Here is a 16,030-nt window from a genome sequence, read left to right on the forward strand (position 1 = left end):
CCTCCTATGTACAAGAATATAACTACTATAATACTACTCCGATGTACAAGAATATAACTACTATAATACTACCTCCTATGTACAAGAATATAACTACTATAATACTGCCACTATGTACAAGAATATAACTACTATAATACTGCCACTATGTACACGCATATAACTACTATAATACTGCTCCTACGTACAAGAATATAACTACTATAATACTGCTCCTATGTACAAGAATATAACTACTACAATACTGCCCCCTAAATACAAGAATATAACTACTATAATACTGCCACTATGTACACGCATATAACTACTATAATACTAAATTTGGAAACACTGTAAATATATAATTTTACCATATGCTTACTGTATTGCAGTCTTTGTATTGTACATTATAGCAAACCATAATTGATATAAAATTTCCATTATAACTCTACAGGTTGTCAGCAGAATTTCTGTTATAAATCAAAGGTCAAAACCAGGAATTGGGTTTTAAATTATTTTCAACATTTTATAAAGATATCAGTAAATCTAAAGGTTGTTCTATGTATGTAACTTGTTCAGAATTGACATTACGTGGCAGAGGGAATTATCTGGTGCCATGACATTTCTATGAATTTTCAATTTCCTGGACGTCCTACGGCAGCACAATTAAACAAAGGTTTTAGCCCCCCTAGGTACAACCAGAGAGACAGGTTAGTTAGCAATAACAAACAACCAATCAATTAACAAGGACCGATCCAATAAAGCTAAGGAAGTAGACCAGCCAAATTGTGTTTCATATTTCTCTGTAGGTGCCTGAGGAGACAGGATGAGTGTTCGGCAGTTGCTGGGCTTCCGGGCTGTATACAGGTCTGGGTCCTTGTCCCTCAGTTCCGAAGGTGTTCCAAGATGATGCCGATTGTTTTCTATTTGGACTGGCCTTGGTTCACACGTGTTGGTGGAAATACCTGTTCAGGAGTTCCCCACTAAACATGGTTGGTAGCACATGGAGGCACTTCGGGTATTCCCTGAAGTGTGCACGCCTAGCCCAGCAATTCACTACAAAATGGCGCACTGGAAATGGCGCGTGCGCTCTTCTTCTTCTGTGCAATGCACCGGCTTTCAGTTGCGGCTAGTCGGTTTTTGGTCCGGAACCTGAGGTGGCCTCTGCCTCAGGTTCCCGAACAAAAAACTCCATCTGAGCTTACCCTTAAGAGGAGCTGTTAGGATTCACACAGGGTTAGGGTTCACGCGGCTAGCTGCAACTGAAAGCCGGTGCATTGCACTGGCATCCAGCCACGCACTCCACTCTGGATTAGGCCCAATGAATGGGCCTAGTCCGGAGGAGGGTGTGTCTTCACGAGGCGAAACGGCCTGAAGAATGAACACTATTTATTTCAACGGGAGCAGTCTTTTTGGTCAGGATTTTGAGGCAGATATGGCCTCAAAATCCTGACCAAAAAACTCTGTGTGAACTTAGCCTTACGGGACACTTTTCCTATCCTTGTCTTTAGGGAGTGGACATGTTCTGTGGCACAGACAATTGAATCTGTTTCCTGGAGAGATGGGTGACGGCCAGTGGATTTACTTTTGTCATCACTCGGCCGTCTAATCAATATAAGCTTCAGATGGGGAAAGGGGCCAAAAAGGGGCCAAATTACTTTTTTTGCCCTGGTCGCAGGTAAATCTAGCTATGCCTCTGCCCTGACCACTCTTTTTTTTTCTTCTATAGTATCATGTTGCATAAAAGATACAATTCCAACCATTGCCAATTTTATGATTTTTTTTTATTGGTTTCGGTCATATTCCAACAAAAATATATAACTTAATATTTCAAGCAATGCTTTATACAAAAGAAAACAATCACTTAAAACAGTACGACTGCGGGATAGGCATCAAGTTCATGACTAAATCCTTATCAGTGGTCTAGTTCTTGGTCTATCCTTATCGGTGGTCTAGTTCTTGGTCTATCCTTGGCCTATCCTTATCAGTGGTCTAGTTCTTGATCTATCCTTGGCCTATCCTTATCAGTGGTCTAGTTCTTGGTCTATCCTTGGCCTATCCTTATCGGTGGTCTAGTTCTGCTCTTCCAACCGGACTCCGAGGATCCCCAATGATGACACATTTGTGATCACTGGACATCCACCCCCATTCATTATGCTGATCTGTAGTAGTCCCCTGGTCAGGACTCTTATTAATCTCACCTCACTGACCTGTGGACTGATAGGCTATCAATTATTATTCCTAGAAAATCCCTTTAATGATGACTAAAAATTGCATTAGATGATTTTTGGAAATTTTTTGTATAAAATATCTACATATAAAACAACACTTATGAGGGTCCATTTAAAGGTAGCATTTGATCAAGAGCTTAGTAAATTGTGATCCACAAGTAAAGCCGTAAGACGGAGCCCATGTGATAGTTAAGATGAGAGAAGCACTCCGGCCAGCCTGATACAGCACACATCCCAACTTTTAGATGGCCAAATCTGAGACGCATAGAGCTGATTCATTTATGATAAGCCATACCTTTAACCATGCCCATATCCCCTTTGGCCCTGCCCAATCCCACCCATTCCCTTTGTGCCCTCACAAATTATAATGCCCATTTAGTGGTTCTCACAGAGTATAACGTTCCCCCAGTGGCCCTCACAAAATATAGCATACCTTTTGTGGAACTCACACAATATAACATCCCCCAGTAGCCATAACAAAGTATAATGTCCTGATAGTTCCCTCCAAAGGATAATGCTCCGTCCTTGTGTCCCCCACACAGTATAATGCTCTCTGATCATAGAACACACACACTATAATGCTCCTCTCTTGTGACCCCTACACTATAATTCCCCTTACTTTTAGACTCCACACTGTAATGTCCCTGTGTTGTGACCCCTACACTATAATGTCCCCGTTTTGTGGCTCCACACTATAATGTCCCGTCTTGTGGCTCCACACTATAATGTCCCCGTCTTGTGGCTCCACACTATAATGTCCCCGTTTTGTGGCTCCACACTATAATGTCCCGTCTTGTGGCTCTACACTATAATGTCTCCGTCTTGTGGCTCCACACTATAATGTCTCCGTCTTGTGGCTCCACACTATAATGTCTCCGTCTTGTGGCTCCACACTATAATGCCCACTTCCTGTGATGGCCATTGTAAACTGTGAACTTTGTCTTCAAAGTGCTGCGGAAAGAACCGCAATGTGTTCACGCTTTAGCGCTGAGTTTACGGCCCATGGGGCCTTAGGCTAAAGGGGAATTTCCATACTGGCCAAACATGGCAGGAATTGGAATATGTTGCTCCTTCTCCCGACCACCAGATCGAGAGTTACAGAAACAGCTAAACATGGATTCTGAATACACCCATAAAGGTATATAAAAATGATGGTAACAGCATAGGCCTGTCCCGTGCTCTTTCCATAACTCCTATTTACCCATCCTTGTGAAGATTTGCTGGCAGCCATGTGCTCTCCACGAAAAGTACTTTGTGATCGACCTTCATGCCCACATGATTCATGCAGGCAACACGTGGAGAGCACACGGACCCCATTATAGTCTATGGAGCCTGTGTGCTTTCACTTGCCAGAGCGTTTGGTATTCTGTTCGGGGGGGTCCTGATGTGGATTCCCCGAACAGATTACCAAATGCAGATGTGAACAAGGCATGAGATAGGTAATGTGATGGGTAGACTCTTGGAACGCAGGTCACTGAAGAAATGCTCAGAAGTTCACAACAACCAATTTCAACTTTTTGTTCCCTTTTTTAGTGGAGTTTTGATATCGTTTTCAACATTTTTTGGGGGGGGGTTCTGTTCAGCTGAATCTGGGATTGAACCCAAAAAAGAGGAGTCATATAACACATTTCTGCATACTTATTGCTTTATGATTTAGTTCTGGTTTTGGCTACAAAAATACAAGCAAATAAATCCAAAAATACATACCTGTGTGCGAAATACAAGGGAAATACCGGTAAGTATTACGTGTCAGAATCAACGCCGCGTTACATCGCCGCGTTACATCGTGTGCGTGGGCCCTTAGCCAGACAGAGTGTGCACATGTATGGCAGATCAGGAGGAGTAGCTGTCACCTGAAGTGTTGGGCCACAGGCGGAGAAGGTATATAGATAGTTTCATTTTATTTGACATCAATTTATCAATGTGAAAGTATAAAATAAATCCCAACCATTTTTGCACCCTCGTGCAACTTTCACACACTTATACAAACACATCTCAATAGCTCTAAAATTACATTATTAATCTAAGGCCCCATGTAGTGTTCCATGTAGTGTTCCACAGTGTAGTGGGGTCCCGGACTTAGTCTACATTCACACGACATGTGATGTCATAGGTCATGTCCTATTTTTGTCTGTTTTCACGGATCCCTTGAAACACTGAACTGTATGGGGGATCCATGAAAAGAAGTGCAAAACGGCCATGAAATAATGAAAATTTTTCACAACTGTTTTCTCCTACAGTCGTGTGAATCTAGGAATAGACAAGAGGGCACATGAGGTCAGATCATTTAAACGCAAATTGCCAAAAAACAAATGATCAGCATGAGAGGCCTAGATCACGTTACCCTATCCCTATCCCCTTGGGCTTCAGGAGGCTCCACTCTTAATAAGTATCACAAAATTAGCAAACGAGACATGGGAAGAAGTTTGAGTTAAAAAAAATAAGCTGGAATGAGAAGGAGTGTGACGTTATGAATGAGTACCAGGAGGCGGAGTATTCTTATTTTTGTATCATGTCCATTCTAACCCTTGTACGCACCTTGAAGGTCAATACCAGTATGTCAAGTTATTCACAGTTCTCCTCTACTCAACATATAAGATACATACAGTGGTGGAGTTTATACACACTCAATGTGGACATGCCCTTTAAGAACTATGTACAGTAATAGTGGCTATAGGAGTTGTCACATCTTGTGCCTGCAGTACACATTCATCTAGACATACAGTATATACAAATATAAACTTTGGTTCGTGGAAATAGCGGATCCCTCCACATATCCCGATGGGACATTATTATAAAATTAACATCAGTCATGTGTTTAGCGGTAATTAAACGTGATTGGAAATGTTGGTTCTTCACATTAAAGACGTCCTTGTTTAGCGTCTCCGATCGCTCCCCAGACATCAAAGACAAACTCATCAGGAAAAGCAAAGTCCCCGAGCGCTTCATCCAAGGCCACTGCAAACTCGTCTGGATTTTTCTTATCCTTTCCGGCTTCCACCATGGTTGAGGCTGAGGACAAAAAGAAAAAAAAAAATTGCATATTTGCACAGTAATATTAAAAAATATATATTGAAAACAATATAAAAATGATAGCAAGTGATTGCCCTGTTATTTAATACTCGGTTGTGCCACTTATTAGTGTATTCTATTTTATATCTCCTAGCTTTTGATATTTTTTTTTTTTTACATAAAAATGACCACTAGGTGTCAGTGGTTTTTTCCCAACACACTTATAGCATAATATACTGCATATTTTAATCCTATATCCTATCCTATCCTATCCTACTAATATTATAAATGTGAAAGTTTGTGTGTTTGTTCCTCAATCACACAAAAACAGCTTTACAGATTTGGATGAAATTTGACACATAGATAGATTGTAACCGACTGTTAAGAATTTATGTTCACATACTCTATTACACTGCTCCGTCAGCAGCTTATCTCAGGTCCCAGGGCTGTTGTCTCTCTGTGTATACACACGCTAACCCTCAGTGTACACGCATTTGCATATTATCTGATCTGCTCCAGGCAGTGCTGACACACTGACATGAACAATCACCTTTAATCCAAATTGGCAGTTTGTCAATTTTAAACACGTCGGGAAAAAGAGAATCTAATTTGTCACAAACAACGAGACTTATGAAGGAAGCCAGAAGTCACAGAGTTCTCCTCAAGTGGAGATGTGGGAGATCATCGATGCCAACAACAAGCTCATTATATGGCGTCCCAGCGAGCTGCTGAGGTGCCGGAAAAATTACAGGCACAGTGTGAGGAACAACTTCAGTGCCAGGCCAACTTGAGAGCTGCTGAAACGCCGGAGAAGGCAAACCATCGACGGCAGCAATTTGCTGAATATAGGCGGATCATCGACGCCAACAACACGCAGACAAAGTCGCGGGCAGAGGCTAGTTTCTCATAAAGGAAAGAAGATACCAAGAAATCCATAACTATATGGTGCACTTTCTGGTAATGTACATGTATAATGTGAAGTCAGATACAGTTACCGTGATAAAAATACAAGGACAAAATGTGTCATGTGAGATAAATTTAGCAGAAGGAAGAGGAGCGATGACCTCGTATACAGCATATTAATATCCCTTAATCATACAAAAAAGAAAGATATTTCATAGGGACATTACCAGCTGTTCTGTACGGTAGATGGCGATGTAACTCACAAAGCGGATGAAGTGTCTTTGCGTTACCAGAAATAGCGAAGAGACAAACAACATACGGCACTCACATTTCAGTAATAAACAAGAGTAAAACTACATTTTTGACCTATATCATGCATACCCAGCCAATGTAATACCTACACATAGCCCATGTAATACCGCCAAACAGTGCAATAATACTGCCGTAGAGTCAACATAATACCAGCATATACAGCCCATGCAATTTCATTGAATATAGATATATCCCCATGCAATAGTACTGTACACAGTTTATTTAATGCTACCACACACAGACCATGTAATACCACCATATCCAGTTTGCACCACAGCTGATATAATAATACCACTACACACTGTTCTCTTAAGGGCTAGTTCACACGGGGCAAGAGGGGGAGGATTTTGGCACGGAATCCACCTTAAAATCCGACCCCTCACAATAGAGGTCTATATAGTCCGCTAGCGGTTTGTTCTCGCTCCCGGAAAAACGAAGTGAGCTGCCCTTTCTTGAGGCACACTCCGCGGTGGAAACTGCCGTTCCGCATCAAGGCAATCCCTCTAGACTAGGCCCATTCATTTGGGACTACTTCGGAGCGGGAAGCCGCAACTGTTGGAAGTCGCGACAGTCGCGGCTAGCCATGACAGGCGCGTTTTGGTCCTGATTCTGACGTGCTTCCCGCGTCAAAATCAGGACCAAAATACGCAGTCACTAGCCCGTGTGAACTAGGCCTAATACTGTAACACACAGTCAATACCAATACATACAGCTGATAAATTACAATTGTAAGCAGTTGATGTAATTTCATCATACATAGTTTACACAGTATTGTAGGCAGCCATTTTCTCGTGGCCGGCGGGCATGCGCAGTCGGCTTGCCCTAGGCCCGAGGCCTAGAAGTTAGAAGACACCTCCGAAAGAAGACGCGGTGAAAACCTCGTTCCAGAAGAAGATGGAGGCGGCGCTGGAGAGTTCTCTGGCAGCATCAGGGATGCCCCCAGTGCTGTTTGAGCGCTGAGGACCGCCCCCAGTGCTGCGAGAGAACTCATTTACATACCGACAAAAAAAAGGAATATCAAGCAAACAGCGGTGCGGAGAAGACAACGAAAGGTAAGAGAAGAATAGCCTTTCTACGTGTTAGGAACAAAAAATTCGATTTTAATGGTAGAATCCCTTTAAAGTTTTCAGTCATGGCTCTGGAGGAGGGGTGACGTCTGCCAGGTGACTTTATTGGGATCCTTTGGATCCACTTTATACCCCGGCAACACTACTACTATTTCTAGTGGAGTGTATGATACGAGCAGGATCCCTTTAATTCTGTCAATGTAGGGGATTTGGAGCTCTGCCTAAGAAAGACGGTACATTATACATTCTCAGACAATCCCTTTAAGCCTGAGGAGATTACACGCAGAGAAGCAATGTTCCTTTAAGAGCTTCTTCAGTTGCTAAGAGCAAACAAATTATAGCTATTAAAACACCATCTCCTGCCATTACACATCAAAATGTTCACAAAAAAATCACATTAAATGGAGGCTTTTTATAAAATACCAAATTAAAAAGGGATTATTTACAGAAATTCCATTAAAGGCGTTAGATGAAGGCGATAGACTTCTCATTAGCCCCTTAACGCCCTCTTATTCCATTTAATGTGATGGTGACAACAAGGCAGCTTCAGTCTGAGATGGCTGGCCGCAGTAATGTCATTACATCAGGACAGATATAGCAGTGGTAGTTGTTGACCCGGGCTCGGGTGAAACCTGGCGGGCACACTCCGCTGTACGAGCCACTGTCTGCATATAACGCGAGGGTGCACTGACATAATACAGAGCGGCGACTGAAAAATCTACAAAGATACCTTTCAGAAGACGTTCATGTTCTACTGGAAAGGTTTCCACTTGTACACACACAAACCATGTGAACACCCATCAGGAACCCAGACTCCAAAAAACGACTTCACCTCCATTTCAGAATATGTCCATTTACAGATCAAATCGTTCATTTTGTTGGCACAGAATTGATGTTTGTGATCACAGAATCCATTATGTGGCCACAAAAGTATTTAATTTCTGCTTATTTTTTTTTTTCTATGGATTGCGAGCCCCATATAGGGATCACAATGTACATTTTTTTCCCCGATCAGTATGTCTCTGGAGTATGGGAGGAAATCCACGCAAACATGGGGAGAACATACAAACTCCTTGCGGATGTTGTTCCTGGCAGGATTTGAACCCAGGACTCCAGCGCTGCAAGGCTAACCACTGAGCCACCGTGTTGCACATAACTACACTGTGTATGAGGACTTGTGGCTGTTCTGTATATGGTGGCCTATGGATGGCAATTATAGAGGACATGTGGCCGGTCCTTTGTATGGATCAGAATAGAGTGGCACTGTATATGGGAGGGAACATGATCACACTGTGTATGGGGGCACATGGCAGACTGTGGATGACATTTATAGGGAACATATGGCAGGCTCTTGTATGGTGCAGGATACAGCTGACACTGTATATGGGAGGGCATGTGACTGCACTGTATGTGGGGGGCATGTGGCTGTTCTATATATGGAGGCCTTCGGGTGTTCTGTATATGGAAGACCGTGGATGGTATTTATAGAAGACTTGTGATGTATAGTGCCCCATATCTAGCATTGGATATAGGAAGGCATGTGACTGCACTGTATGTGGGGGGCATGTGGCTATTTTATATATGGAAGCCTTGGGGTGTTTTGTATATGGCAGACCGTGGATGGTATTTATAGGAGACATGTACTGTATAGTGCCCTGTACCTGGCACTGTATGTGGGAGGGCACGTGACTGCACTGTATGTGGGGGGCATGTGGCTGTTCTATACATAGAACTGCACATATGGGAGCATGTGGTAGACCCATTATATGATCTTGTATTGTGTTAGTTCTTTATTTGACAGTTCTATTTCCTATGTATAACTATATGGGGGCACAGCTCCTACCTGGCATTATTTAGGGGATTCCATCTTGGATGTCAAAGCACAAAAACCTGTCACATTTATATGTGACAGTTTATTTCGGTATACTGCCAGTATATACATTGGGATAAGGACAGCGCTATAATAAAGCTGATAATTCGCTGAGTGAACAAACGCCATTTCCATGAGTCAGCACATCACTGCAGGGGGCGGTAGGGAGGGTGAAGTCCCAATTGACATCAGCATCTAACAAAGTTACTAAATTCATGACCCTTCGACCAAGTAGATTTTATTATAACCACAAAAATCTCCAAATTACATGTTGTGCATTGGTCTGGTTGTGTAACGCTGTGTCCACCCCGTGTCAACAAAGGGGGATAGTTAAATCTAGCACATGTAAGCAGATCTTTTGACCACTAGGTGGCAGAACAGAACAGTTATTGTTATCACTGAATGTATGAGCGAAGCGGAGACAAGACGGCTTATTATAGACATAGTAAAAATCTGACCGCTGATCATCCGGAAAGTGTATATATATATATATATATATATATATATATATATATATATATATATATATATATATATATATATCTATATAAAAGCACATATGTCAATATAACATACACATAAAGACATACTGTATGTACATAGCTTAGACCAGTGATAGCAAACCTTTTAGAGACTGAGTGCCCAAACTGCAATCCAAAACCTATTAATTTATCACAAAGTGCCAACACGGCAATTTAACCTTATTAATATGCGGATACACAATTGAACACAATTACAGACCTGCAAAATATGGTCATATGAATGGGACTTCATAGAGCTTTCTGCTCCACTGTGACCCCTACACCGTTCAATCTGCTCCACAGTGGCCCCCACACAGTCTAATCTGCTCCACAGTGGTCCCCACACAGTTTAATATGCTGCACAGTGGTCCCCACACAGTATAATCTGCTGCACAGTGGTCCCCACACAGTATAATCTGCTGCACAGTGGTCCCCACACAGTATAATCTGCTGCACAGTGGCCCCCACACAGTACAATCTGCTCCACAGTGGCCCGCACACAGTATAATCTGCTGCACAGTGGTCCCCACACAGTATAATCTGCTGCACAGTGGCCTCCACACAGTATAATCTGCTGCACAGTGGTCCCCACACAGTACAATCTGCTCCACAGTGGCCCGCACACAGTATAATCTGCTGCACAGTGGTCCTCACACAGTATAATCTGCTCCACAGTGGCCCGCACACAGTATAATCTGCTGCACAGTGGTCCTCACACAGTACAATTTGCTCCGCAGTGGCCTGCACACAGTATAATTTGCTCCATAGTGGTCCTCACACAGTACAATTTGCTCCACAGTGGCCTGCACACAGTATAATCTGCTCCACAGTGGTCCTCACACAGTACAATTTGCTCCACAGTGGCCTGCACACAGTACAATTTGCTCCACAGTGGCCCGCACACAGTATAATCTGCTGCACAGTTGGGTGCCCATAGAGAGGGCTCTGAGTGCCACCTCTGTCCCCAGTACCATAGGTTCGCCATCATGGGTTTAGATGGTTGTTAAAAACACATTAGTCTATATTACCATGGACTATGGGATGGAAATGCCCATATCTGGGTGAGACATACTTTACCCATTTCTATTGGGTGTATAGTGGGTCCCTAGAATGTATTTTACTGGTGGGCACTAGAGTTTATGAGTGGGCCACCTTACTCTGCAATGTCCATATTCCCTAATCGGATATATAAACTGGTATTGTCCTTATAGGGCAAATACCGGAGTTGCCCTTTAAGCCTTACAGAGAAAAAAGGCTTCAGCTGACGCAACAAATGGCAACACAAATAGAAGACGAACATAGCAAAAAGACTTCTCCTCCCAGCCGAAATGCTTTCCATGTGTGAGATGTGATAACTTGTAAGAAATGTTTGTAAATCATCTCATTTCAGATCGTCTCCACGTCTTACACAACACTCACCCTTCAACGTTACCGGCGAGCCAACATAAGGAACTCATCTAAGAATCACGCCGGTTGGCCAAACCGCATCGTTGGAGACAACGTCGATGGTTTCAGGTAGAAACCATGAGGAGGAAGCCAAGTTCTCAGGGATGTGGTTAATCTTAGACATATACTCGACCTAGGCGGAGGTACCCAGCGTGTTTACGTCAAAATTTTTGTGAACTTCAGTCAACATTTGGGATCAGGTTCACTTGTCAAGTGCAAAGGTCAGGTTTGATTTGTGATACGATACATACGATGTGTTTCTTTTGGCCCAAACGCCAACACCGTATTAGTAAAACCATCTTGCTGCGGGCTGTGAAATCGAGGTATTCGCAAGGAAAATAAATAGAATTTTCCACGTCTTCTCAATTTTTACTATTTCTAAGCTCGGTATTTCGGCTTCAAAACCTCAAGATTGCCTAAAACCATATATTAATAATACATGTACAAGCAGAGCAATTCCCGGAGCGTCCAAGCTGAACGTATTACCTGAGAGAGGGGCCGATCGTAATAAGACAGGATCGTGGAGAACTTTGAATCTTATTGTTCTAAGATGAAAGCCAAAGACTCACCCAGCTCAATATCTCGTATGCCCATGTAGCTCTCCAGAAGGTCGTCCACTTTTTTGATTGCCTTTTCTTCAAACGCAGACGGCTAAAAGGAAACAAGCAAAAGAGTCAGGTCCGAAAACGTTTTGTTTCATCTCGCCTTCAAAATAAGCAGAAAGAGGAGGCGGACGGAAGGGAGACGAGAAGAAATACACTGTATCATCAATACTAGAACATACAAATGGGGGCATAAAACACCGTAAAAACCTGTTTTTTATAGTCTTAGGCGAAGAAATTTAGAAGGGCAAGACCAACAAGGGCTCCTTATGGACCTATATACTATAGGGGGGCCTTGGAGAGGGGCCCAGCCTTGCTTTGTCCATACCCTTCACTACTGGTTGGCAAAAAATTGTGTAGGACTCCACTCACCAGAATAGAAGTTGCCCCAAGGATAAGGATAAAGGCATATTTTCCAACATTCCCAAAATGTCGTGAACTAAAAGGTGACCACCTAGACTACCGGAAGTGCTGGCAAATCTCAGACATCTGTAGGTATCTCTGTAATTGTTTACAGGACATAGCTATTTTATTGGGTGGTCACATCCCAAAAAGGGGCATCTCCATCATAAAAAGGGGACAGGGAGCATACACAAAATGGATGTGGCCTCTAGGAAGGGGGGTATGGCCACCCTGATACTCCGTTCTTCCGCAACACTGATATTAAATGTTGTTGTATAATAAAAAGGTAAGGCGGGAAAACAAGCACTAGGACCACAAGAAAATGGCCGCTTACACCAGCTTACTGTGTAAGTGGCCATTTTTTTGTGGGCCGGGCATGCGCAGTCGGCTCTACCCGAGGCCTAGAAGATTGAAACCCAGGACGGAAGAAGACGCAGGGAGAGGGCGTTACAGAAGAAGATGGAGGCGGCGCTGGAGAGTTCTCTTGCAGTATTGGGGACGCCCCCAGTGCTGTTTGAGCACTGAGGACCGCCCCCAGTGCTGCAAGAGAACTCATTTGCATACCGAAGAAAACCTTCTACCGAATGGCAGCACGGAGAAGACATCTAAAGGTAGGAGAAGAATAGCCTTTCTTAAGGCTATACCTACGTGTTAGGGAGAAAAAAAAAAGGGTATCTAATGATAGGATTCCTTTAAGGAAGACCATTCCAATTGTAAGTCTTTAAGAGTATGTCTGTACCAGCTTCGCGCATCAAGAGACTGAGACGGAGGGCTGAAGACATTTGCACGTCTCCCATTTCCGATTTTTATTGGATTCAAATTTTAATAACCATGTATCATTTTCCTTCCACTTCGCGAATATCGCCTACCTTGTGTCGGTTATCGCTGAAAATCTCAATAAAGTTTGTGGTTATAAGTTGACAAAATGTGAAAAAGTTCAAGGGGTGTGAATACTTTCGCAAGCCAGTGTATAATACTAAGAAAGGTCAGAACTGCCTGGGGTTTAGGGACTTTTTAGGTCGCCCCTATGTTTTTCAGAGAAGTTTTCATAAACATCTTATTATACTTTCTTTGGAAACATATCTCGGTGGTTAATGTGTAACTAATATGATGACTACTTACGGGGGAGGAAGCGGCTTTGTGGGTGGATTCCCGCTAAGGCTCTGTCGGCAATATGTTACCTCTACGTGCAGAAGGAAATTATCTAAATAGGAATAGTTTGTGCCGGATATCATTTTTAATGTCACATTTGTCTTGGATTTATGGCTTGGTTGACGTCCTGGGACTTGTGATCAATTCACGTTTTTACTGCTGCGACAAAGTAACCTCAATGTTTCTGTAAGAATCAAGGTCGGGGACAACCTTCCCACCTTCTTAAAATCCTATTGGGCTGTAATATATCCTATAGGCATAAGGTTACATACTACTGTATCTTCCCATATACAACAGTTACAGGGGTTATCCCTAATCCTTCCCTGCACTGGTTAAGATTTCCTACTAAGATACCCCCTGGTCCCCAATTTGTTACCAGTGAAGAGGGCGGCTATGGAGGCCAGAGCTCTTGTTCCTCTTCCGATGATGATCCAACCCTGACTCCACTCTAGTCAATGGTCCTACAGCTTGAGTAGAGGGGAGTCGGTGACGTCAGTGAGCGTTGGAGTGACTTAAAGGGATTCTACCATTAAAAATCTTTTTTCTGTGGCTAACACGTCGGAATAGCCTTTAGAAAGGCTATTCGTCTCTTACCTTTAGATGGGATCTCCGCCGCGCCGTTCCTTAGTAATAACGTTTTTTACCGGTATGTAAATTAGTTCTCTGGCAGCGATGGGGGCGGGACCCAGCGCTGAAAATACGATGAGGGCGTCCCCACCGCTGCCCGAGAACAGGATCCTGCACCGCCTGTATCTTCTGCTGGATCCTCCCCTTCTTTCTTCGTCTTTCTTCTGACGCCTGCGCAGTTGGCTCTGCCACTGAGACACTACTAGAGCCGACTGCGCATGCGTGCAATTGCGACCTCGGAACTATGGCCACGCATGCGCAGTCGGCTCTACTAATGTCAGAGCCGACAGAGGTGAAGCCGCCGAAGAAAGAAGGGGAGGATCCAGCAAAAGATAGAGGCGGTGCAGGATCCTGTTCTCAGGCAGCGGTGGGGACGCCCTCATCGCATTTTCAGCGCTGGGGCCCACCCCCCATCGCTGCCAAAGAACTAATTTACATACCGTTAAAAACCGGGATTACTAAGGAACGGCGCGGTGGAGATCCCATCTAAAGGTAAGAGACAAATAGCCTTTCTAAAGGCTATTCCGGCGTGTTAGCCACAGAAAAAAAGATTTTTAATAGTAGAATCCCTTAAATAAACAGATTGAGGGTAGACTGGGGTATCTATTAGTAAGACGAGGTTCACAACTTCATTGGAGTCCATTGTAGTGTCCGCCATGAATATCGGTGGAGGAAAAAGTCATGGACGGAGAACTTTTTCATCAGTTTTATAACATCGGACACCTGATTGGACCCATTATTGTCAATGGGATCCATCAGACTCTGTGTGTTACCGCTGTTTTAGTAGTCTGCCTCTCCGTTGTTCTGGTTATCCAAAGGAGAGGTGACGCTAAACTGAACCTAGCATAAGAAGGCTTAACCCCTTTAGGTTCACCCTGATGTAATGCTGCAATTTTACCTTACTTTGTAGCTGACCAAAGGTCAACAAGGAGGCCTCTTTATCAAGTTTCTTGTCTAAAGGTTCTCTTTAAATGTTCAGTAACTCGTCACTTGGTGTAGACAGAAAGGAAGAGGAAGTGAGGGGATGCAACTGCAGCTTCTCACTCACAGAAGTTCAGTGGAACAGCATGCTGTGAGAGGGGAGAAGGAGCAGCAAGGGGAAAATATATATACAACAGCATCCAGCATAGGTAAAGTGGATAGAGTCATAACAGCAGGGGGAAATATCTTTACATAGCACAACGGGAGGGGGGGGGGAATTTCTATACACAGCACAACAGGGAAAAACATCTATACACAGCGCGGATCTTACATCACACCAGGAGGCGCAAACAATTGAAAAGTGAAATAGGTCACGAGGATTTAGTAGAAAGATGCAGGATTTTACTTTTTCTGACTATACTCAATGTACGTCTTGATACTATGTTAGGGGATGTGAAGATGCAGCCCAATTGTATACTGTGTGCTGGTGTCCTATGAAGCAGAATTCACTGTACAGACTGTTCTCTCCGATTATCTCTTGCATCTGCACTAGCGGAGGACATCGCTTCTTTTACAGGTACTGAACACACTGACCTAGATAGAACCGACACAACACTGGAGCTCCTGCCCGAGTAACTGTGTGTGTAACTGGGCGTGCAGAGAGTTTTCACAGACTGGAAATTTCTCGTAATCTCGTGTATCAAGGATCATTAGGGTGGTGGATTGTCGGAAATGTACTGTGCTAGATACACTGACTTTACAGCAATATTCCTTCCATGAAAGTGAATGTAGAAGTGCAAAATTACATGATTCATTTTCTTAATAAATCTTTACAGGGGGTCACAGGATTTCTCTAACACCGCTCCGAGTTCCCTGCTTGATTTCACACCGTCGTGATAACATTTGACTGTATTGTGATCAATGAAAGTTGCACCCCTAGGTGACCAAGGTGGTATTAAAGTCTTTTTCCCCATGATTCTAACCA

General features: G+C 43.3%; 1 protein-coding gene across 1 annotated transcript in view; it reads right to left on the minus strand.

The window, feature by feature from the left end:
* Positions 1-3,783: 3,783 nt before the first annotated feature.
* The window catches only part of GIPC2 (GIPC PDZ domain containing family member 2), a 66,395-nt gene continuing 54,148 nt past the window's right edge, over positions 3,784-16,030 (minus strand). The window contains exons 5-6 of the mRNA XM_075287064.1: positions 11,911-11,992; positions 3,784-5,222 (exon numbers count right to left, since the gene is read on the minus strand). Of these exons, the coding sequence (XP_075143165.1) occupies positions 5,071-5,222; positions 11,911-11,992 (234 nt within the window). The 3' untranslated portion in view covers positions 3,784-5,070. The remainder of the gene's footprint in view (positions 5,223-11,910; positions 11,993-16,030) is intronic.

This window comes from Leptodactylus fuscus, chromosome 9 (genome assembly GCF_031893055.1).
Source record: "Leptodactylus fuscus isolate aLepFus1 chromosome 9, aLepFus1.hap2, whole genome shotgun sequence".
Classification (NCBI taxonomy): domain Eukaryota; kingdom Metazoa; phylum Chordata; class Amphibia; order Anura; family Leptodactylidae; genus Leptodactylus; species Leptodactylus fuscus.